The sequence below is a fragment of the Somniosus microcephalus genome, chromosome 25, assembly GCF_052327205.1.
Source record: "Somniosus microcephalus isolate GS21.2 chromosome 25, FLI_Smic_1.0, whole genome shotgun sequence".
Lineage (NCBI taxonomy): Eukaryota > Metazoa > Chordata > Chondrichthyes > Squaliformes > Somniosidae > Somniosus > Somniosus microcephalus.
Genome location: NC_141011.1, coordinates 28,766,349 through 28,790,963, shown reverse-complemented (window position 1 = coordinate 28,790,963; position 24,615 = coordinate 28,766,349). Strand labels below are relative to the sequence as shown.

The 24,615-nt window shown below is 51.1% G+C and overlaps 1 protein-coding gene across 3 annotated transcripts in view; it reads right to left on the bottom strand.

Moving 5' to 3' along the window:
• The window catches only part of zbtb17 (zinc finger and BTB domain containing 17), a 31,131-nt gene extending 6,527 nt beyond the window's left edge, over window positions 1–24,604 (bottom strand). The window contains exons 1-9 of one of the 3 annotated variants that reach the window (XM_085966982.1): window positions 24,491–24,604; window positions 18,937–19,143; window positions 16,768–16,962; window positions 16,436–16,615; window positions 15,357–15,473; window positions 13,512–13,777; window positions 12,907–13,049; window positions 3,961–4,261; window positions 1,600–1,687 (exon numbers count right to left, since the gene is read on the bottom strand). In XM_085966982.1, the coding sequence (XP_085823108.1) occupies window positions 1,600–1,687; window positions 3,961–4,261; window positions 12,907–13,049; window positions 13,512–13,777; window positions 15,357–15,473; window positions 16,436–16,615; window positions 16,768–16,962; window positions 18,937–19,141 (1,495 nt within the window). In that variant the 5' untranslated portion in view covers window positions 19,142–19,143; window positions 24,491–24,604. Of the gene's footprint in view, window positions 1–1,599; window positions 1,688–3,960; window positions 4,262–12,906; window positions 13,050–13,511; window positions 13,778–15,356; window positions 15,474–16,435; window positions 16,616–16,767; window positions 16,963–18,936; window positions 19,144–24,167; window positions 24,272–24,490 lie in introns of those variants that run through there. The other 2 variants (XM_085966983.1, XM_085966984.1) reach the window with 2 other exon arrangements.
• Window positions 24,605–24,615: the final 11 nt, after the last annotated feature.

Sequence of the window (24,615 nt, the reverse complement as noted above, 5' to 3'; positions counted from 1 at the left end):
GAGAGACACAATACAGCTCCCAGCCCCGGAGAGAGACACAATATAGCTCCCAGCCCCGGAGAGAGTCACAATACAGCTCCCAGCCCCGGAGAGAGACACAATACAGCTCCCAGCCCCGGAGTCACAATACAGCTCCCAGCCCCGGAGAGAGGCACAATACAGCTCCCAGCCCCGGAGAGAGACACAATACAGCTCCCAGCCCCGGAGAGAGAGACAATACAGCTCCCAGCCCCGGAGAGAGACACAATACAGCTCCCAGCCCCGGAGAGAGACACAATACAGCTCCCAGCCCCGGAGAGAGACACAATACAGCTCCCAGCCCCAGAGAGTCACAATACAGCTCCCAGCCCCGGAGAGAGACACAATACAGCTCCCAGCCCCGGAGTCACAATACAGCTCCCAGCCCCGGAGAGAGGCACAATACAGCTCCCAGCCCCGGAGAGAGACACAATACAGCTCCCAGCCCCGGAGAGAGGCACAATACAGCTCCCAGCCCCGGAGAGAGACACAATACAGCTCCCAGCCCCGGAGAGAGACACAATACAGCTCCCAGCCCCGGAGAGAGACACAATACAGCTCCCAGCCCCGGAGAGAGGCACAATACATCTCCCAGCCCCGGAGAGAGACACAATACAGCTCCCAGCCCCAGAGAGAGTCACAATACAGCTCCTAGCCCCAGAGAGAGACACAATACAGCTCCCAGCCCCGGAGAGAGTCACAATACAGCTCCCAGCCCCGGAGAGAGACACAATACAGCTCCCAGCCCCGGAGAGAGGCACAATACAGCTCCCAGCCCCGGAGAGAGTCACAGTACAGCTCCCAGCCCCGGAGAGAGACACAATACAGCTCCCAGCCCCGGAGAGAGTCACAATACAGCTCCCAGCCCCGGAGAGAGTCACAGTACAGCTCCCAGCCCCGGAGAGAGGCACAATACAGCTCCCAGCCCCGGAGAGAGTCACAGTACAGCTCCCAGCCCCGGAGAGAGGCACAATACAGCTCCCAGCCCCGGAGAGAGGCACAATACAGCTCCCAGCCCCGGAGAGAGTCACAGTACAGCTCCCAGCCCCGGAGAGAGGCACAATACAGCTCCCAGCCCCGGAGAGAGGCACAATACAGCTCCCAGCCCCGGAGAGAGTCACAGTACAGCTTCCAGCCCCGGAGAGAGACACAATACATCTCCCAGCCCCGGAGAGAGTCACAGTACAGCTCCCAGCCCTGGAGAGAGTCACAATACAGCTCCCAGCCCGACAGTGCAGCACTCCCTCAGTACTGCACTGGAGGGTCAGCCTGGATTATGTGCACAGGTCTCTCGAGTGAGGCTTGAGCCTACAACCTTCCGACTCCGAGGCGAGGGTGCTACCACTGAATGGGAACTTTAGCCAATTTGCCACTCTCCAGCCCAGGAGCACTAAAGTCAACTTGCAGCCCCACCCTTCTCATTCTGGCTGAGATCAGCTAACTCAGCAAATGGAGCCCAGCATCTTTCCTGATCACTTGACTACTTACTGCCATAACTGGCCCAGTCATCGGGGAACTCCCAGTGAGTTATTACACATTTCACCATGTTGGTGTACAGGTCACAGCGAGCCCAGCTCTCACCTGAAGTGGTGAACTGCTTCCCACATTCCCTGCACTTCAGGGGTCCATCCACGATGTGAATCTTTAGGTGGGCTTTCAAGTTCCCCAGCTGTAAAACATAGATAAAGTGACAATAATTCTCATTGCCCGCCTATACCGTATTTAGAGTTTCGCAGCATGAATTGGCGACCAGGATCCAGAGCAAACCACCTAAAAACTCAACAAGCATGATTGATGAGAGCGTTCCCGTTCTAAAACCTTCTTGTCACACAGAAACTGAATAACATGGCCCCTTGTTGGCACAGTGCGTTGATGCTGAAATAGAAGGTGGCCTGGATCCCGCTCACCAGGTGACGTCTGACCTTGGCTGTTGCCCTCAGGTAAAGCCCAGCGGAGCTTCCAGAATTACCAAATCTAATAGCAGTCAGCTCAGCAGGAGAGCCTTGATACATTGCTGAGAGAGACCGAAAGAGTAGGCAGAATCTATATATATAAATGAGTTTGTCTGTCTGTGTGTATGCGCACGGTAAACTCAAAAGTTATAGAGCGTACCTACACATACGTTATATCAAAAGAAAGCTTATGATTAGGGGAGTGTCATAGGCATGTTTATTTTTTGGTCAGACAAAAATTGTTCGGACAGTTTACAAAAAACGGACAAAATCCGCTCATTTTAACAAAGCTTCTTCGGTGTGACTGACGAGTGGATGGACCAATCGACGGGCCGCATTAGCATTGAGTGACGTGATGGTTGACCAATCCTACGGGGGAACCGCGGTATGATGCGTCACGGGGGGCGTTTCATGGCGTGTGTGGGCGGGGCCTAAGCCTGCGGCCTGCCGTGAGTGTGGGACCAGGAAAAGAGATACAGAGACAGAGACAACCGCGCAGCCCGAGAGCCCAAGAGACAGCGAGCGGGGGAGCGGCGGGCCGGAGCAGGAGCTGAGCTGAGGTGAGTCGGGCCTGAGGCGCTAGGCCGCGCACGGGGGCTCCGGGTCACCGCAGCCGGGCTCTGAGTCCAACCCCTTCCCCGGGGTATCTTCCTCTCTTCTTCCCTCACTCTCGCCTTCCCTCTCTCTCCTTCCCCCTCTCTCTCTCTTTTTCTCTCTCTCCTTCCTCTCTCTCTCTCTCTCCTTCAGCTAGTATAAAATAAATGAGACTGGGGGGTGGGAGGGAAGGGGTCTAAGTTCTGATAATGCCAAAGTTGTTTGTCTCCCTCCATCATCACCAGTCCCAAGTTAGGCACCTTTATCCACACGACAACTTAGTTGGGAAGTGGACAACAGCACAGAAGTGCCAAATGCTGCACCTTTGCTGGCCACCGGGGGGCGCATTTTGAACAGGGTCAGCCTGACGAAAGGTCATCGACTTGAAACGCTAACTCGGTTTCTCTCTCCACAAATGCTGCCTGACCTGCTGAGTATTTCCAGCAATTCTTGTTTTTATTTCAGATTTCCAGCGTCCACAGTATTTGCTTTTGTCGTCGTATCAGCCAGTTTCCCTCCTTTACAGAGCCTACTTAAGCTCATCCCAGGGGAATGCGAGTGTGAAAAGGCCATCAGATGATTTTCAATTCAGCTCTCTGGGTCAGGAGTCTGGCATATCATCGTGGTAATGACAACTCAATCTGTGGGATTCTCACCCACCATGCAGATGTGAGAATCCAAATCTTTTTTTAGAAAAGAAACTCTTGCTTGCTGTCCTGTGATGTGATTTACGGTATTGCTTTGGATGCCATTTTAGCTCCACCTTACAGCCTAATAGGCTGGACTCAGGAGAAAGGTCCTACTGGCTTGGTATAGCACTGAGTCTGCAAATTCTGGTACCATCCCTGTTCTAGGCCGAGTAGCTGATCTAAGCCAGGGCAATAGTAGGAACACTACAACTGGCCCCTGGATGGTGGAGGGGGGGGGGGAAAGCATTAAAAAAAAATGAGCCACTACCGATCGTTGTCCAGTGACTCTTGCTGAAAGGTGTCTTCGTGCACACGTGTCAGGTGAAGACAAGAACAGAATCTCCTGTGATGTCTCTCACAGGCCTGCTGACACTCAATGACGAGATTTCCACATCGGGGAAGTACCATAGGTTGATCTATGCTACAAGAACCGTACCCCAACAAGGACACCTACTCAGAGGAGGGGGACTCTGTAATAAAACTCACTACACACTTGGTTCGAGTATAAAGCAAGGCTCTAATCAACTTGTTTCAAAACATGGAGGTCTAGTTGTACTTCACTAGTTCCTGTCTTACAAAATGTCCCTGGCAAGCTGGGCCCACGCCCAAGTATTTATACTCCTTGGACGGCGCCACCAGCTGGCCGTCCAGTGTTATTTCATGAGTCGTTTCTTCATGATGATGAGATTTATAACACTCTGTCCTACCTGATTAAAGCGTTTCTCGCAGTGCGGACACTTGTGGACCTTGTCCGCGTCATGCATTTCCAGGTGGCGCATTTTGGCAGTGGGGTCGGAGAATGACCGCTCGCAATAGTCGCACTGGTAGGGTTTCTCGCCGCTGTGAACCAGCTGGTGGCGTTTCAGGTTGCCAGAGGTGGTGAACGTCTTCCTGCAGTCGTCGCACGTGTACTTGGCCTCACCCGTGTGTCGCTTCTTATGCAAGTTCAGCAAACTGATCAGCCGGTAACTCTTCCCGCACTCCTCGCAGGAGTGAGGTTTAACAGGACTGCGGGGAGAGCAGTTACAGTCAGCACATCACTCTGGTTGCAGGCTGCACCGCACATTTCTATTTTCATGCTTGGACTTAAAGCATCGCCTGGGAGCACTGCATATAGAAAAACTGGGCATGGAGAATCGCTGGTCCATAACACAGCCGACCCAATTTTCCATCCATTTAACTGGGTGGGTGGACATGCCTTTCGTGCTCCAGTCAGTGCAAATACTGTTCTTTGAACCAACAGTTCATTTAAAAAAAATAACTCTGATTTAAACAATGAAAATCCATCTAAAAGAAGCAAACCTTTGGAAGCTGAACAGATTGTTGTCCCGCTCCCAACTCCCACCCCTTCTGCTGTGTCCTCTCATAGAATGATACAGCACAGGAGGAGGTAATTCGGCCCATCGTGCCTGTGCCGGCTCTTTGAAAGAGCTGTCCAATTAATCCCACTCCCCTGCTCTTTCCCCAGAGCCCTGCAATTTTTCCCCTTCAAGTATTTATCCTATTCCCTTTTGAAAGTTATTATTGAATCTGCTTCCACCACCCTTTTCAGGCTGTGCATCCCAGATCACAACAACTCGCTGCGTAACATTGTTTTTCCTCATGTCGCCTCTGGTTCGTTTGCCGATTACCTTAAATTTGTGTCCTCTGGTTACCAACCCTTCTGCCACTGGAAACAGTTTCTCCTTATTTACTCGATCAAAACTATTCATGATTTTGAACACCTCTGTCAAATCTCCTCTTAACTTTCTCTGCGCCAAGGAGCTCAACCCCAGTTTCTCTAGTCTCTCCACGTAACTGAAGTCTTTCATCCCTGGTCCCATTCTAGTAAATCTCCTCTGCACCCTTTCTAAGACCTTGACATGCTTCCTAAAGTGTGGTGCCCAGAACTGAACACAATACTCCAGCTGGGACCTAACCAGTGTTTTATAAAGGTTTAGCATAACTTCCTTACTTTTGTACTCTATGGGCTAGATTTTCCTGGAGCCGTCAGGCGGGGTTTCAGGCGTGTGGGGGGGGGGGGGGAAATCCCTAATTTGGGGGTCCCGACACCATCCCGCCCAAAACCCCGGCCCACGTAAGTTTCAGGGGCGGCGGGTACCCGCCCCGCACTGGGACCCGCCGAAACCAGGCGGGAAGGGATTAGTGCCAATTAACTGCCTGTTAACAGGTAGTTAACAGGCAGTTTTAAGCCTAATCCCTATTTTGAGGGGTTTTGTGTGGGATTCCCGACAGCTCCAAACCACGCCAGGTTAGCGCAGGCGGGCCGTCGGGTTGAAGGAGTTGGAAGGGTCTCGATGTTGGCGCTCAGGTGAGTGATGGGTGCGTGAGTGTAAAGGTGTGGTAAACCACTGTTATACCTGTCTGTATGTGTATGTGTATTCCACTAGGTACAGGTCTGGACATGCCTCGGCTGACTCCTCCCACTATTCCAGGTATATAAGTGACTACCTCCCAGTCCCTTAGTATTCTGGACGGGTCGACCACTCGAGACTAGACCTTCATTCTTTAGTTAATAAAAGCCTGGTTGTTACTCGCTTAACCTCAGTCTTTTGAGTAATTGATGGTCGTTAAGACCGGCGAGAAACAATGCCTGGTCATCGACTACAGCCAAACAATAAACCGCTACACCCTGCTGGACGCCTACCCACTCCCCCGCATAGCTGACATGGTCAACCAGATCGCGCAGTACCGCGTCTTTTCGACCATTGACCTGAAATCAGCGTACCACCAGCTCCCCATCCGCCCCGAAGACCGCCAGTATACTGCTTTTGAGGCAAACGGCCGCCTCTATCACTTCCTTAGGGTTCCCTTTGGCGTTACCAACGGGGTCGCCGTCTTCCAAAGGGAGATGGACCGGATGGTCGATCAAAACGTGCTGCAGGCCACTTTCCCTTACCTAGACAATGTGACCATCTGCGGCCATGACTTGCAGGACCATGACGCAAACCTCGAGAAATTCCTCCGCACCGCCCAACTCCTGAACCTGACATATAGCAAGGAGAAGTGCATATTCCGCATAGACCGCCTCGCCATCCTTGGCTGTGTTGTGGAACACGGGGTCATCGGTCCCGACCCGGACCGGATGCGTCCCCTTATGGAACTCCCACTGCCTAAAAGCTCTGAAGAGGTGCCTAGGGTTTTTTTCCTACTACGCCCAGTGGGTCCCCTACTATGCAGACAAAGCCCGTCCGCTGATCAAATCCACCTCTTTTCCCCTGATGGCAGAGGCCCGCTCGGCCTTCCACCGTATCAAGGAGGACATTGCCAAAGCCACCATGCACGCAGTGGACGAATCCATCCCCTTCCAGGTGGAAAGCAATGCATCCGACTTCGCTCTGGCCGCCACCCTTAATCAGGCGGGGAGACCTGTGGCATTCTTCTCACGAACCCTCCAGGGCCCGGAGACCAGACACTCCGCGGTCGAGAAGGAGGCCCAGGCCATTGTGGAGGCTGTGCGTCATTGGAGGCACTACCTGGCCGGAAAACGATTTACCCTGCTCACTGACCAGCGTTCAGTTGCTTTTATGTTCAACAACAAGCAGAGGGGCAAAATCAAAAATGACAAGATCTTGAGGTGGAGAATCGAACTTTCCACCTACAATTACGAGATCTTGTACCGGCCTGGGAAGCTCAATGAACCCCCAGATGCCCTATCGCGTGGCACCTGTGCCAGCGCGCAGATCGATAGGCTGAGGGCCCTCCACAATGACCTCTGCCACCCGGGGGTCACCAGGTTCTTCCACTTCATTAAGGCCCGCAACCTGCCTTACTCCATTGAGGTCAAGACCATGACCAAGAACTGCCAAGTCTGCGCTGAGTGCAAACCGCACTTTTATAGACCAGACAGAGCCCACCTAATAAAAGCCACTCGCCCTTTCGAACGCCTGAGCGTCGATTTTAAAGGGCCTCTCCCCTCCTCCGACCGCAATGTGTACTTCCTCAACATCATTGACGAGTACTCCCGTTTCCCGTTCGCTATCCCCTGCCCGGACATGACCAGTGCCACGGTCATTAAATGTCTGAACAGCCTCTTCACCCTGTTCGGTTTCCCCAGCTATATCCATAGCGACCGGGGCTCATCGTTTATGAGCGACGAACTCCGCCAGTACCTGCTCGCTAGGGGTATAGCCACAAGCAGGACCACCAGTTATAACCCCCGGGGGAACGGACAGGTGGAAAGAGAGAATGCAACAGTTTGGAAGGCCGCCCTACTAGCCTTAAAGTCTAGGGGCCTTCCGACTTCCCGCTGGCAGGAGCTGCTCCCCGATGCGCTCCACTCGATTCGGTCACTGCTCTGCACTGCCACCAATGCCACCCCTCACGAGAAAATGTTTGTCTTCCCAAGGAAGTTCACATCAGGGACAGCGTTACCGCCATGGCTGACGTCCCCAGGGCCGGTACTACTGAGAAGACACGTGAGGACCAATAAAACGGACCCCCTGGTCGAGAGGGTCGACCTCCTCCACGCCAACCCCCAGTACGCTTACATTGCGTACCCGGACGGGCGGGAAGACACAGTCTCCATACGAGACCTCGCACCCTCGGGGACCGCTGTAACCCACTACCCATTACCACCCCCCCCCCCCCCAACGACACCCTCGGGGACCGCTGTAACCCACTACCCATTACCACCCCCCCCCCACGACCCGATATCCAACCCCAGCAGCCGGCTCGCCTTGGACCGTCACCCACGAGGACTACACTCCAGTGCCCCAGCCTACACGGGACGCGACGCCGGAAGCTCCACCACCCCTGCCGTCGCCACGTCGATCACAGCGGCAGACAAGACCTCCGGAGAGGCTCCAATACACGAACTTTTAAATACACTTCACCCCACCGGACTCATTTTTAAACAAGGGGTGAGACTTTAAGGCTAGTAGGGCGGCCTTCCAAACTGTTGCATTCTCTCTTTCTACCTGTCCGTTCCCCCGGGGGTTGTAACTGGTGGTCCTGCTTGTGGCTATACCCCTAGCGAGCAGGTACTGGCGGAGTTCGTCGCTCATAAACGATGAGCCCCGGTCGCTATGGATATAGCTGGGGAAACCGAACAGGGTGAAGAGGCTGTTCAGACATTTAATGACCGTGGCACTGGTCATGTCCGGGCAGGGGATAGCGAACGGGAAACGGGAGTACTCGTCAATGATGTTGAGGAAGTACACATTGCAGTCGGAGGAGGGGAGAGGCCCTTTAAAATCGACGCTCAGGCGTTCGAAAGGGCGAGTGGCTTTTATCAGGTGGGCTCTGTCTGGTCTATAAAAGTGCGGTTTGCACTCAGCGCAGACTTGGCAGTTCTTGGTCATGGTCCTGACCTCCTCAATGGAGTAAGGCAGGTTGCGGGCCTTGATGAAGTGGAAGAACCTGGTGACCCCCGGATGGCAGAGGTCATTGTGGAGGGCCCTCAGCCTATCGATCTGCGCGCTGGCGCAGGTGCCACGCGATAGGGCATCTGGGGGTTCATTGAGCTTCCCAGGCCGGTACAAGATCTCGTAATTGTAGGTGGAAAGTTCAATTCTCCACCTCAAGATCTTGTCATTTTTGATTTTGCCCCTCTGCTTGTTGTTGAACATAAAAGCAACTGAACGCTGGTCAGTGAGCAGGGTAAATCGTTTTCCGGCCAGGTAGTGCCTCCAATGACGCACAGCCTCCACAATAGCCTGGGCCTCCTTCTCGACCGCGGAGTGTCTGGTCTCCGGGCCCTGGAGGGTTCGTGAGAAGAATGCCACAGGTCTCCCCGCCTGATTAAGGGTGGCGGCCAGAGCGAAGTCGGATGCATCGCTTTCCACCTGGAAGGGGATGGATTCGTCCACTGCGTGCATGGTGGCTTTGGCAATGTCCTCCTTGATACGGTGGAAGGCCGAGCGGGCCTCTGCCATCAGGGGAAAAGAGGTGGATTTGATCAGCGGACGGGCTTTGTCTGCATAGTAGGGGACCCACTGGGCGTAGTAGGAAAAAAACCCTAGGCACCTCTTCAGAGCTTTTAGGCAGTGGGGCAGTGGGAGTTCCATAAGGGGACGCATCCAGTCCGGGTCGGGACCGATGACCCCGTGTTCCACAACACAGCCAAGGATGGCGAGGCGGTCTGTGCGGAATATGCACTTCTCCTTGTTATATGTCAGGTTCAGGAGTTGGGCGGTGCGGAGGAATTTCTCGAGGTTTGCGTCATGGTCCTGCAAGTCATGGCCGCAGATGGTCACATTGTCTAGGTAAGGGAAAGTGGCCTGCAGCGCGTTTTGATCGACCATCCGGTCCATCTCCCTTTGGAAGACGGAGACCCCGTTGGTAACGCCAAAGGGAACCCTAAGGAAGTGATAGAGGCGGCCGTTTGCCTCAAAAGCAGTATACTGGCGGTCTTCGGGGCGGATGGGGAGCTGGTGGTACGCTGATTTCAGGTCAATGGTCGAAAAGACGCGGTACTGCGCGATCTGGTTGACCATGTCAGCTATGCGGGGGAGTGGGTAGGCGTCCAGCAGGGTGTAGCGGTTTATTGTTTGGCTGTAGTCGATGACCAGGCGTTGTTTCTCGTCGGTCTTAACGACCACAACCTGGGCTCGCCAGGGGCTGGAGCTGCCCTCAATAATCCCCTCCTCCAGGAGCCGCTCCACTTCGGTTTTGATGAAAACCCTGTCCCCGGCACTGTATCGCCTGCTCTTTGTGGCGATGGGCTTACAGTCGGGGGTGAGGTTAGCAAACAGTGGGGGGGGTGGGACTCTGAGTGTGGAGAGGTTGCATCTGGTGCGCGGTGGGCAATTTGGAGGCTGCTGGCTGCGGACTGTGAGTGGGGGGAGGGGGCCACCGTACGCCATCGTAACGCTTTTGAGGTGGCACTGGAAATCCAACCCCAGTAGAACGGCAGCGCAAAGTTGGGGCAGGACCAGGAGTTTAAAATTATTGAACACAGTCCCGTCTACTACTAGTGTCACCACGCAGTAGCCGCCAATGTCCGCTGACTGGGACTCGGCGGCCATAGAAATCTGCTGGTGCGCAGGCAGGACTGGGAGAGAGCAACGCCGCACTGTGTCGGGGTGGATGAAGCTCTCTGTGCTCCCGGAGTCAAAAAGGCAGTTTATTGCATGGCCGTTTACCTTAACGTCCATTTTGGACCGAGCTAGTTGGTGCGGTCTCGTTTGGTCCAGCGTAACAGAGGCCAGCGTAGGGGTCGGTGTGTCGCTGCGGGTATCAGATGGGGGGGGGTTGGCGGCCTGCTGCGTCCAGGCTGGTGTCCAAGATGGCGGCGTCCACGATTCCCATGTGGCTGGAGTCGTCCAAGATGGCTGCTGCTGCAGTGGTTCGCACATGGCTGGGGAGGCCCAAGATGGCGGCCCGCACGGCCCACATGCGGCGCTGTTGGGGGCCCAAGATGGCGGCTCGCACGGCCCACACGCGGCGCTGCTGGCGTTCGGGGTGGCTTTGGCCTTGCAGATGCTAGCGTAGTGTCCCTTTTTCCCGCAGCCCGAGCAGGTCGCATTCTTCACCGGGCAGCGCGCTCTGGGGTGTTTGGCCTGGCCACAGAAGTAGCATTTCTGGCCTTGGGATACTGCTGTCTGGCTTTGGGACACTGCTGCGGTGGTTGGGCCGTTGTTGGGCTGTGGCTGGGGTGGCACGGTGCTATGGGGCTGTCCTACCGTGTCCCAGGTTGTCGTTCCCCGCGGCGTCCACGGTGCAGAGGAGTAGGCATCCATGCCCCAGTAGGCTGCGTCCAGCGTTAGTGCGATTTCGGAGGCTTTGTCGAGGGTGAGGTCACCCTGCTCCAGCAGTCGCTGTCGGGTGTAGTTGGACCTGTGGCCCGCTACGAAGGCATCCCGGATCAGTTCCTCCGTGTACTTAGTGGGCGTTACCGCCTTACACCCACAGGCCCGGCCAAGCACGGACAGTGCTTGGAGGTATTCCTCAGTCGATTCCCCAGGTTGTTGCTTGCGACTCCCCAGGAGGTGCCTGGCGTAAACTTCGTTCACAGGGCACGTGTACTGGGTCTTGAGGAGCTGGAGGGCGGCTGTGTACGAGGTCGCGTCCTGGATGACTGAGTACACTCGGTGGTTCACCTTGGAGATCAGGACAGACAGTTTGTTCGCATCCGTTACGACCGCAGTGGAGGCAGTCAGGAATGCCTCGAAGCACATGAGCCAGTGAGCAAACTTGGTGGAAGCGTCCGCTTCCCGACTGTCCAGGTCCAGGCATGCTGGTGTGAGGATCTTCTCCATTATAAAAAATGTAGTTAATAAAATTGATGCGCCATCAATTACTCAAAAGACTGAGGTTAAGCGAGTAACAACCAGGCTTTTATTAACTAAAGAATGAAGGTTTAGTCTCGAGTGGTCGACCCGTCCAGAATACTAAGGGACTGGGAGGTAGTCACTTATATACCTGGAATAGTGGGAGGAGTCAGCCGAGGCATGTCCAGACCTGTACTTAGTGGAATACACATACACATACAGACAGGTATAACAGTGGTTTACCACAAAAGGTAAGTGTGTTTGGTGTGTCTAAAGTGTGTAAAGAACTTTTACTTACCTGTACTTACCTTCACAGCCAGGTTCGGGAAAATCTACCCCTATGCCTCTATTTATAAAGCCAAGGATCCCGTATGCCTTTTTAACAGCCTTCGCAGCTTGTCCTGCCACCTTCAAAGACTTGTGCATGTGAACCCCGAGCTCTCTCTGTTCCTGCACCTCCTTTAAAATTGTACTATTTAGTTTATATTGCCTCTCCTCATTCTTCCTACCAAAATAAATCACTTCACACTTCTCGGCATTAAATTTCATCTGCCATGTGTCTGCCCATTTCACCAGTCTGTCTATGTCTGTTACTATCCTTCTCACTGTTTACTACATTTCTGAGTTTCATGTCATCTGCAAACTTTGAAATTATGCCCTGTATACCCAAGTACTGGTCATTAATACTTACCAAAAAGAGCAGCGGTCCCAACACTGACCCCTGGGAGACACCACTGCACGTTTCCCTCCAGTCTGCAAAACAACCATTCACCACTACTCTCTGCTTTCAATCCTCCAGTCCTCTGGCACCACTCCCAAATCCAAGGAGGATTGGAAGATTGTGGCCAGAGCCTCCGTATTTTCCACCCTTACTTCCCTCAGCATCCATCCCATCCAGATCGAGTGACTTTTCTACTTTGAGCGCTGCCAACATTTTAAGTACCTGCTATTTATCTATTTTTATCCTGTCAAGTTTCTCTACTACTGCCTCCTTTACTGTGATACTGGCAGCATCGCTTCTTTAGTGAAGGCAGATGCAAAGTACTCATTTAGTGCCTCGGCCTCCACAAGTGGACTGGTACACATTTCAGGAATTCCTCCCCCTCTTTGCCCTTTACACTGCTATTTTCCCAGTCTCAGAGTCGCTATGATGGACATGATGCAATTTCCATCCGTTTGGGAGGTACTGACCATTCTCTGCCGTTTCCCCCTCCCACGGCCTCCGTCGATGCCACTCCCACACGCTGGAACGCTCTACTGCCTCTCAGAAATAACCTCACTCAAAGTCAGTGGTACCTCACTTATTAATGCCGGTTAGCTTTATACACCTAAAGGGAAAGCAGACGGATCGCCGCATCCCCCGAACTGTCAAGCAACTGGGTCTCTACATTTCAGGAATCATTCCCATTGATTATAAGAGTCGCGGGGGCTTTCCCATACCTGTGTGTTTTCTCGTGCGCTTTGCAGGCAGCAGGGTCGGAGAATGCTTTATTGCACTCCCTGCAGGAGAACGGCTTCTCGCCTGTGTGGATGCGGACGTGCCGCTTGTAGTTTCCCGTGTGCGTAAACTCCTTCCCGCAGTCCTACGGTAAAGAAGGCATAGAATGGGCTAAAACGCTTGTAATAATGAGAGCCGTGGGGAGGGCCCCAGTCACCTCCCTGCTGGAAAGTGCAGATGTGTGCACATCAGGTGAGCACAAGAACAGCCTCGGCTGCAAAGGTCCGTCCTGTCCAAATAGAGTGCCGACTGCCACTGTCCTGGGGGCAATCATACAAAGAATGATCACTCATTTTGAGATGCAGGAAAGTAATCATCAACGGCAGGATTGTGAGCAGCAAGATTCAGAGCACCTTCAGGAGACTTGCGGTGGTTGAGGAGGGCGAGGGGTGGGCAAAAACAAAAAGAAACGGTTAGCTCATCAGCATATGCTGTACATGAAATGGCAGGGAGACTCCCACATTCAGGGGCCAGAATGGCAAAACTTATTCTAAAGGGGGGAAAGAACCCAAACAGTGCCAGTAAATCCACTGCAGTGAACCGTTACCTTGCACTTGTGCGTTATCGATCCATAAGGACGGGATTCGGTGCGGTCGATGTACGGCCCAAAGCGGCGACGCCTGGTATCGTGAGCACTGTCCTGATCCTCCAATGTGGCATCCGACTCCGAGGCCCCATCTAGCCTCTCGCTGTACTCAGAGTGTGCCTGACTGCCTCCATGACTGTGTGCCATCATGTCGCCGTTCTCCTCTATCTCAGTGTCATCATCATGCTCCATTTTATCTGCCTCCTTGAGCTCATCTTCTGCTATCTCTGTGGAGAGGAACAAAACCAGGAGGCATGTTAGCCCGAACGTGGTACCTTATCAGACCATTGTGGCGACCAATATTCTTTTAAAATGATTGGTTCTGAGCTGCCCTGATGTTTACTGCCCTCACCAAGTATCGTACTGAACCATACAGTCGCAGGTTCTGTCCCTGGTCTGTGTTGAGTTAGCTGGTCTCGGCTGGGGCAGCAGTAAGGGCACTACAATTGGCCTAAGTTGCCCTGGGCCAGGGAAGGGGAAAAACCAGCCACGGTTCTCACTCCTGATCTCCAGCCAGTGACTCTTGTTGGAAAGTGTATGTTGGGCGAGGAGAGAATCAGGATCAGCTTTAACACCCCTCACAGTCAGATGTCCTGCCAACACGCTCTGTTTAGGCTTTCACATGAAGAATGGCCAGTTAGATGAGGTACCGGAGGGCAGCCAGCACCCGTGGAATGATATGCCAGGAGGAGTCAGCACCTTCAGGAGAGAAAGACAGGTATTGCTTGGGGGATAAAAAGAAAATTAAAATTGACATCTCTCTTCCTTGCACTGGCTCACTGTTCGGCTCCCACTCTCTCATTCTTAAAAATTGAAACGTATTGGTGCCAGGTTGTGGAGTGGTGGGGGGGGGGGGGGGGGAAGAGATGGTGGCCAATGAATGTCACATTTCATATCTAATCCGGAGCTTAGCAGCAACCAATAAGAAGGTATCTCCGACCAGTCAGAGCTCAGATTTAGGGGCAAAAATTTGGTTGCTTTGCGCCTCCTGTTAGGGCGCGCACGGGGCGCAAAGCAACTAGCGCCCGGGCGCGGCGCCGCCATCGCCCCCCCCCCCCCCGCGAAATTCAGCGGGAAGTTAGCGGCGGTGGTAACCGTTAACGCCGCCGGCGATGACATCATCGCGTGCAATGACATCATCGCGTGCACTGCGCCCCGGCCACGATCTTTGGTAGCAGGTAGACCCCCCTGACTTACCGTCGGACACTATGTCCGACAGGGTCAGGGGGGTCTACCTGCAGCCGGGGCGACGCTAATTAAAGGTGAGGTGCCGGGCGGCCATTTTTGTTGCTGGCTGCCTGCCAGCACCTGCCCCGGCCTCCTGTGCAGCCCCCCCCCCACGGGGTGCCGGCTGCGCTCCGTGAGCCCGGCACTTCTCTTGAGTGCCGGGCTCTTTTGCCAGCACTCCAATCCCTGGTGGGCCAGCTGGGCCCCGGGTCGCGCTGCGCAAGGCCCCTCCCCTTCAAGAAGCGCAATGTGCCGCTGCGCTACGTAACGCCACAATATTCCCTCGCAGCACCCCAAGAGGGAGGCAGGGCGCTTCCAGTAGCGCCCCGTTTCCCTCTTGGGGCGCTACTGATGAATTTCGGCCATGGGGGTGCTAATTTGTTTGGGGCGCTAAAAGTAGCGCCCCGGCGAAGTTAGCGCCCCAAAGGGGGCGCGACTCAATTTTTCCTCCTTAGTGTTCACCTATTTACCACAGACCAGTGAGCTATCACAAAGTAGATGGACTAACTGACAAAAGAGCTTGCCCACCTGAGCAGGCTATACGACTCAACTGATGATATTACAAAGTGAAGACGATACCTTCATCGGGATTCTCTGAGGTGTCGCAGTCTTTGGTGTCACTTGAAATGCTTTTCCTGGCAGGAAGGTGCCGGCGTTTACCATATATCTTTGAGACGGCATCTTTCACCAAGTCCCCTAGGGAAACACAACCAGAGATAAGTCACAGAGTCAGCAGTCACCCACGTGCAGGCGCACCCTCAACAAGATGAGAAATCAGTCGCGAGTGCAGGTGGCAGAAGCCAAAGAGAACATGGGCGTGACTGGCGGGCAGCACAGCGCAATGGAGCATTGATGCACCACACCATGGGAACATAAGAACATAAGAAATAGGAGCAGGAGTAGGCCATACAGCCCCTCGAGCCTGCTCCGCCATTCAACAAGATCATGGCTGATCTTTGACCTCAACTCCACTTTCCTGCACTATCACCATATCCCTTGATTCCCTTAAAACCCAAAAATCTATTGATAGTGGAAGGTGATACACACCTACAGGCTGAGCTCCTAAACAGAGCCCAAGCATTTCTCTCACGGGGAGGGGGCGAGAGAGAGAAGAGGGAGCAAATTGGAGGGACTGCACCTTGCAGCGCTCTCCTCCATCTCCTTTTGGCTGGCAGAGGCCTGTCTACCCACAGATGGTGCACAGCACAGAGAGTGCATACTGGAATGGGGAGAGGCAAGCTGTGTGTGGTTGTTTCGACACTTATTGACAACAGATCATAATTTAGTGTAGCTGCAAATTTTATAAACTGGTTTCTAATACTAAACAGATTCAGAAGGTCTGCTCCTTTCCCCATTTAGCTGTATTGTCTCAGTTGAGTCAGACTTGAGACAATACAACTAAATGGGGAAAGCCAGTTAACCCACCATGAGCCTCAAACTCTGCCTCACACAGCATGCAGCTCTTGAAAACTCCGGCACATCCAGCAGAACATTACTGATTCACTCTGGCTCAGCCTCCCAGCTGCTGCTGAGCTGTCGCCACTGATTTCCACCCAGCTTCCAACTACCTGGGGTCAAAAATTCATGGCAGCAAAGAGGAAAACGCAGTAAATGTACGAGCCAACCCATGACGCATCGCGGTGAGGACACCAACTGACCAGGCTTGTAATCTTCGTCTTCATCATCTTCAAACTCCACCGCTGTATCATCATCTTCTGACTCCACCGCTGCTTCCTCCCTCACTTCGTCAGCCGGGTCCTTCTTCTCTTTCTCAGGAGAATCTGCGACTGCAACCAGTTCTTTTTCCTGCTTTTCATCACTGCTCTGCGTCTCTGTGCCTGTTTGTGAGACAGGATCAGTGCAGTTAGATACAGACAGCGTCCCAATTATTTCAAATAGTTTTTTTGAATAGTTTGAAGGATTTGGGGACAAAGAAAGAACAGGATAAGGGTTTAAAATGCCTCCGAACTTTTGTCTCTTTCATACATACCACTAGCCGAAGGAGAAGGCTCCTCTTTGGTGACAGCCAGTGACGGGGTGCAGGATTTACCTTCGATGAAAGTCGCACATGTGCTTACAATGTCGTGCATCTGAAGGAAACCGGCCACTGCCTGCACGTCAAAAACGTTCGCCGAGGTCAGGTTGAGCTTGGCCGTGTACATGAATTCTAACACCTGGCCGAGACCTATGAGAAAGTATCTCAGATCACTGCACTCTATTACAACTGAGGGTTCAATCCATCCCTGGTAGCGCATCAAGACCTCCCGTCTAAGACGACTATCGTCAGTCCTGAGCCAAGTTAGTTTCAATCTATTTCTCAATGGCTCTCAGACACAAGCTAGAAATTTCACCTCGCTTAACCGCGCAGAGCTGCTGGGAGGCTGTGCTTCGCATTGTTCTATACTGTCAAACAATCCAACTGGATGCTACTGCAAAGTTGCCCAACTCATCAACATAAAGTTTTAAGAACATACAAATTAGGAGCAGGAGTAGGCCATACGTCCCCTCGAGCCTGCTCCGCCATTCAATAAAATCATGGCTGATCTTCGACCTCAACTCCACTTTCCCGCCCGATCCCCATATCCCTTGATTCCCCTAGAGTCCAAAAATCTATCGATCTCAGTGTTGAATATACTCAACGACTCAGCATTCACAGCCCTCTGGGGTAGAGAATTCCAAAGATTCACAACCCTCTGAGTGAAGAAATTCCTCCTCATCTCAGTCTTAAATGACAGATTGATTTTTGGGCTATGGGGATCGGGCAGGAAAGTGGAGTTGAGGTTGAAGATCAGCCATGATCTTATTGAATGGCGGAGCAGGCTCGAGGGGCCGCATGGCTACTCCTACTCCTTATGTTCTTATGACCCCTTATTCTGAGACTATGCCCCCTAGTTCTAGACTTTCCAGACAGGGGAAACAACCTCTCAGCATCTACCCTGTCAATCCCTCTCAGAATCTTATATGTTACACCATGTTGCCACTAGCACGCTTGATAAATACAATCTCACTTAGATATTTTCCCTCCCTTCCCCTCATAGATTGGGTACAGTTCCAAGTGTGCCAGCTTCCCTCATCCAAGTGATCACTCTTCACATACGAGCTTAGACACAGTGTGTCAGCATGACATTCAACTGTGAGGACACCCACAGCAGAACTAATTCCTGTCCTTACCTGATGTCCATATGCAGGGGCTTTTACTAGGGCTGACTGGATAGTGATCAGGAGTCGGAAACAGGCTGATGCTTTTCCCAGCCTAACCTGAGCATGTTGAAGCAAACTGCAGCGCCCCTCACTGCCACCTGGGCTGAGTTTGGCAACACAGACCAGCGGTCAAACCTGATGCCATAATGTACGCCGACAGTTCAGTGCAGTACTGAGGGAGTGCAGTATTTCGGATGAGACATTAAAATCCTGTTTACCCTCGCAGGTGGATGTGAAAAGATCCCATGGCACTACTCAAAGAAGAGCCAGGGAGTTCTTCCAAAGTCCTGGCCAATATTTATCCCTAAACTAACACAAAATTGGCTGCTGCATTTCTTGTGCGAAGTTCTGTGCTTGTAAAAGGTGCTACAGGAAACTCTCGATTTACCGGCACCTAAATAATCGGAAATCTCTGTTAACTGGCAAAATTCAGGAGTAGGTTCAGGTAAGTTTTACTTCATATTAGTGGCCGTTCCTGGATCTGTGGCTGTGTAACCGGGGTTCCTGCACCTGTTGCTAAGCAACAGGGACGCCTGGATCTTGTGGCCGGGGTTCCTGCACCTGTTGCTAAGCAACAGGGAAGCCTGGATTTGTTGCTGTGTACGGGGCTCTCGTACCTTAGTAAGTATACCTCTCTGTAATCCGGACTTTTTGATAAACCGGCACCACGCCGGTCCCGTCAGTGCTGGATAAAAAAGAGTTTCTTGTATATAAATGCAAGTTCTTTCATTTCTAGCCTGTGGCGCTCAGTCTCACACTATGTGCATATACCCAGTGAGCCATAACATCCTTCTGAAAATTGAACCGGGGAGTTTAAATAGACCCCTGGTTCAGAATGCTAGACATGAATTGTAGCATCAGACTGCTAGTGATATTGGCTTTAACCCATTCCTGCCCATATGACTTTATATCTCCTCTGCTCTGTGGGCCAGAGCCGCAGCACCTGCCAGATTCTCACCTGCTGCATTGCTAATGTCCAGGTGCACCACATCCTTCTGGTCCAGGAACAATGTCCGGAAATACTCGCTGCACGCGGCCAGCACCGCCTTGTGCGCCTTGAAGTCGATGCCATCCACGACGAAGGTGCAGTCACAGAGTAGCCCGAGGTGCCGCTGTTGATTCAATTGCTCCAGAACCTGATGACTGTGCTGTGGAAAATCCATCCCTGGGAAAGGGGGAAAAAGAGATCAGCTGGGGTCACAATACAAGTCCCATTTAATTGCATGACATTCGGGACTGTGTAGTCACCGTGATTATTTAGTGTACTGATTCCAACAGACTGTAGGAAAAGTCACAGTTTAGCCAATACAACAAATTTCTACATCGATTCTGGTCAATGGCTACTCAGGTCACTCCATGACTCTCGCAGTTGGCTACCTAGTTGACTTGTGGGGAATGAATTAATTTCTAACAGCAAATATTGTGCTGCTTTTCACCAAGAGCTGGAAGGACTGATGATTATATATGTGTTTGGCAAGTCTCAACCCATTTCGAAGCAGACATGGTCCTACAGAATAAAACATCCCTAATTCAGCATTAAATTGGCTTTCTCACTCAGCGAGGCCATAGAATGAATGATGTGAGAAATGGATTGTCTCCTGAGGTTGGGGCGAAAGAAAGCTTTACCCTGCATTTATCCCATTGCTGAACCTAACCTGCCCGTGCTTGGTGGGACAGTGTAGCGAGAGCTTTACTTTGTATCTAAATTATCCTATACCCGACATTAAGTGCCCGAATATTCCATTCCTCAGCATCATCCCTCGCCTTGATGAACAGAAAAATCACAGCAACAACAAAAGAAAGCCTAACAATTACAAACCTGTCGCTCTGTTTGTCCATATGTAACTGCAGGGCATTTTACCTGTTCACTAAAAATCTTACACAGGGACTGTGATTGTAGTTTGTAACAGAGCTGTGCTCCTCATAAGCCAACACACAGCGAGTCAATGTTACTGGGTTGGGGGGGGGGGGGGGGGGAAAGAGGGGAGGAGAGAGGGAATGAAGACAAGACAGATAAAGCTGCTGCTCACTAAAATAGCTAGCTTCCCAATGGCCAGCACAATTCGGCAGTACATTGGTCAGAGGTACACCTCCACCCTGGGGAAGTATGAAAGCTGACAAGGCTAGGGTCAGCCTGCGAGTGAAGGCTTGTAAACAACAGAAAGCACGATCCTGAAACTGTGGTTTCTACAGGGCAGAAAGAATAAAGTCTTGCATTTATATAGGGCCTTTCATGACCTCAGGACATCCCAAAGAGTTTTACAGCTTTTGTACTTTTAAGTACTTTTGAAGTGTAGTCACTGTTGTAATGTAGGAAAACGCAGCAGCCAATATGCGCACAGCAAGCTCCCACAAACAGCAATGAGATAATGACCAGATAATCTATTTTAGTAATTTAGTAATGTTGGTTGAGGGATAAATATTGGCCGGGACACCGGGGAGAACGCCCTTGGACTTCTTCAAAGTGTCATGGAATCTTTTACATCCAACTGAGAGGGCAGACGGGACCTTGGTTTAACATCTCATCCGAAAGACGGCACCTCTGACTGCACTGGAGTATCAGCCTAGATTTTCGTGCTCAAAACTTTGGAGTGGGACTTGAACCCATAACCTTCTGACTCAGAGGCGAGAGTGCTACCCACTGAGCCACAGCAGACACGTTGGCTTTTGCCATAAAAGAAGCCTGAGATTGGAGTTTTCCTTTCCCAGGAATGGATTTCTGGCCTTTGCCTTATAGGAAAGGTGTGAAATGGTCAATAACTGTTCCCTAAAGTTCCACAGTTACTAGGTAGTTGAAGCACCTATTGACCTGGACTTACTTACAGTGAAAGTTTGTGTGGCCCCTCGAGACTGTAGCTATATTGTCTGGATGGCCTGACAGAATGGTTTCCTGACTGCCAATTGCACCTTACAAGTGACAGAAATATGCCAGTTCTAGAACTTTGAAGGGGTGCAAATCTCTGAAGCAGCAGTGCTCTCCGCTTCAATTTCGCAATTCACCAATTACATGACATGGGATCCAGAGAGACCCAGCAATCGATCAAGTCATTGTGAGTAGCTTGGCCTGCTCTTTGCTTTCCATTTGCAGTGTTTGATATCACTGGAAAACTTTGGGCATTGTCCTCCTTGATCAAGAAGGTAGTTCTGAGACATTATTGTAAATTTCAGATCTGCACTAGATATTCTCTTGGTTTCAGCAGCACCTGTCACCCATAAACAGACCGTACGTCCTCAATGATCTGGAAAGCACCTTTACAGTCCAATATCTAGTTATACAATAGCATGATGCAGCAGCTGTAACAGTAAGACGTTAAGATATGTATACTGGATTCTGTGATCTCGCACATGCCCCATATCTATTTCCTTTGTCTTCCGGCAGGCGGCTGATGAGCACTCGGGTGAGATGAGACTAATTGTAAATCAACAAGTTGGCTCATTTTATATATAAAATACATAACTGAAAAGAATATCAGTAACACAGTCAGATTTACCTATTTCCTATCACTTCGGAACAGCAACAAAAATATTTTTTGCAAGCTTTATCTGTGATATGAGCCTCCATTCACTTTACTAGCTAGTATCACTGAACTGACTGGCGCTTAATTAGAGAGAGAGAGATGCCTTTCAAACTACACCTTGGCTCAGAAACCTTGCCCTCCCAACCTGAGGTGGGAATCATTGTCTACCAAGCTGGGCCTTCTGCTTTGCTCATAAAACTAATATTGTAGGTGTGAACCTTTCTGAAATGTGTCAATGACCATTGTCTCAAACCGATACGATATTGAAAGTGTACATAATCCTGTTAACTACTTCTTCTGTGCCCTATCAGATTTAATCAGCATTTACAGACAGCATGTGTGTTGCTGACGGCCTCTGTGCTTCAAGTGACCTGAGCAAGATGCTCAGCCACAAGGGCACTGCTGACTACAAAGCCTGGGACTCGGTCTGAGTGACTGCTGATAGGGCAAATTTGATAGCAGATAACGTGTCCAAAAATGTCCTTGCCTCTGTTGCTCAAATCATAAACAAACTGAGCTACAATCCAGAGTCTGCCAGCTGCTCATCCACAAAGCAGCATCCCATCAAAGTAACTGAGAGAGGAAGCCACGACAGTGGACCGCATTCATCCACGAAGGCACTCAATTGCACAAAAACTAATCTAAATTGTATTTCAGTTGACAATCGTCTGTTGCCAATCAAGGTTCAAATTGTTCCCCCAGACAGGTACAAATGACTGACAAGTCCAGTGCTCGCCATCAAACCCACGAGTGCATCCGATGTCTGGCTAGCAAACACCCATCTGCACAGAGAATTGCAAAAAATGTAATGTCTTAGAAGGCCTTAATCAACCATGGGGGATGGGGCTGAGGGGTTGTGGTGAGATTCCACATTGCAACACCTACCAAATGGTAGGGCACTGCACACTAATGGGATTCAGCTTAAATGCTGCTCAAGATGAGAGGGGGAAGAACACCAATGATGGAGAATAGCACTGGGAACCACCAACTCACTTTGGAGCTGCCCTTCCGAAGCTGGTGACTATGATTGAGGCGCGCATGCCCACAGTGTTCCAGAGCATAGCTGTGGTTTCCATCCACAAGAAGGGGGATCTAATGTGCCTGAAAACTATTGACGAATCTCACTGAGATCAATGGCTCTCAGGTGGTCCTCAAGATTATCACAGCGTATACACCGAATAATTTGAAGGACTGCGGAATAATAACTCTCATAAGGAACGTAAAGTACAAGTGACAGCTTTAACCGTGATCACAGAAGGTTGTCAGATTTAGGAGCAGCCCACTTCCATCGCTTTCCGTGATTTTGAAAAGGCTTTCAATCTAGTCACCCTCGTGAAGAAGCTGGAAACTAAGGGATGGCCAAATCATGAATTTTATCTGGGATGTATACACCAGCCACAAGATCCAATGTAAGGGTAGATGGGAACTGAAGATAGCTCTCTTGAACGAGGAGGCAAAGTTGTCCACTGTCACTCATCCTAATTGATGTCTTCATCAGTTTGTGGGATGGCATTATAAAGATGTAGTGGAGTGTCTGTTGCAAACATTTCTGATGGTATTGCAGTGTTCCTTTTCATAGATATGTTGTAAATGGATTCACGTGAAGCTTTATCCATCATCTTAAACAATCCTATAATCAGTGGGATGTGGTGGGGGTGCCTCAAAGTGTTGTACTACAGCTATGCACAGCTGAAGCTGGAATTTCAAAGATATTAATTGATAGATATAAGGGTGTCTGTTTCCGCTATTGATTCATATCAGGACCTGATGTCAACTTCAACCTAGACACAGCTCTTATAGCACTCAGGAATAACCACAAATGGCTGGGATAGCAGCTTCCCAGTACTAAAACTTTTCACAGTACCAACTAGGGCCATCTTTCTGGGTTTAAATGAGATGGTGCTGTTTTAAAGTTGCCTGTACCAAGTTTCTAAAATATAAAACTTACACTAAAAATACATTTTCCCATTTACTTTTCTGTCTCACAATGTAGAGCGGTTGAGGTTTTCAATGAATTTTCATCAGCAACAAACATCATAACTCAATTGATAGAGAGCCAATAAAGTGTACATAAGGGTTGGTTTAGACCCTTGCAAAAAGCAGCATCCTTTTCTGTTGTCAGCAGGGCATTTTATTTCAATGGAAGATGGTGATCTTCAGGCTGTGAAAAGTCCACAGCACTTGCTGTATCCAGGAGTGTCTTTCCTCGTCTATTCTCTGCTGGTTGTACTCTGGGGGCTTTGGTGGGCACAGCTTTTCCTCAGCATGTTTCATGTTACACTGGAGATGGCAGTTCCTTCTTAACCACTCCTACTAAGGGTCTAAGTTTTCATAACCTACTTGTTATCATCATACTGATGGTGCTGTATTGAGAAGATCATCAGATTAGTGTCTCTCCTCTCTTTCTTGCTGCCCTGGTGTATTTGTTATTACCTCCCTCTCTCTAACTACATGTCTATTAATTATCTTTCGATTACTCTCTCTTCCCTAGTATCTGTTAATTGTCCCCATGTCCTGGTATATTGTCCCTCTCTCTGCTCTGGTGTTTCTCCTTATTGCCCCCTGCTCACCCTGGAGTATCTCCATTATTGGTTCGCCCCTCCCTGTTTATTGAACTCCATCCAAATCGCTCTGTTTATTGACACTGCCGTGAAGTCTCCTTATTCATTACCTCTCTTTCCCCTGGTATCTCTCTGGATACTGCAGTGCTGACCTGGTGTTCCTCCATTTATTGGCCCTCTGTCCCAGTAACCCTCTGTTTATTGGCTCTCTATCAATTGATCAGTGTATTGGTGTCTCTGGGCTCCATTAACCCTCTCTGTATCTATTGATCCGTGCATTGTTTGAGCGCGCCTGGCGGACCCTGCCTCATCTCCATGATGGCGGCGGGAGGCGAGTCCGCGGCCTCCTTCTACCCCTCTGCCTCATAGTGCCCTTTCCTTCGGTCGGTTTCTGAAGCGCGCTGCCGGCCCCCCATTCCAGCCTAACCCTCACCTCTCTTTCCCCACGGATTGTTGCCGGGTCCCGGCTCGCTTTCCCCGCCCTCTCTCGGGCCTGCTATCGAGGTTTGTCGCGCTCGCCGTGCCGCTGCTTCGGGCTAGCTGGGCCCTGCCGCCGCC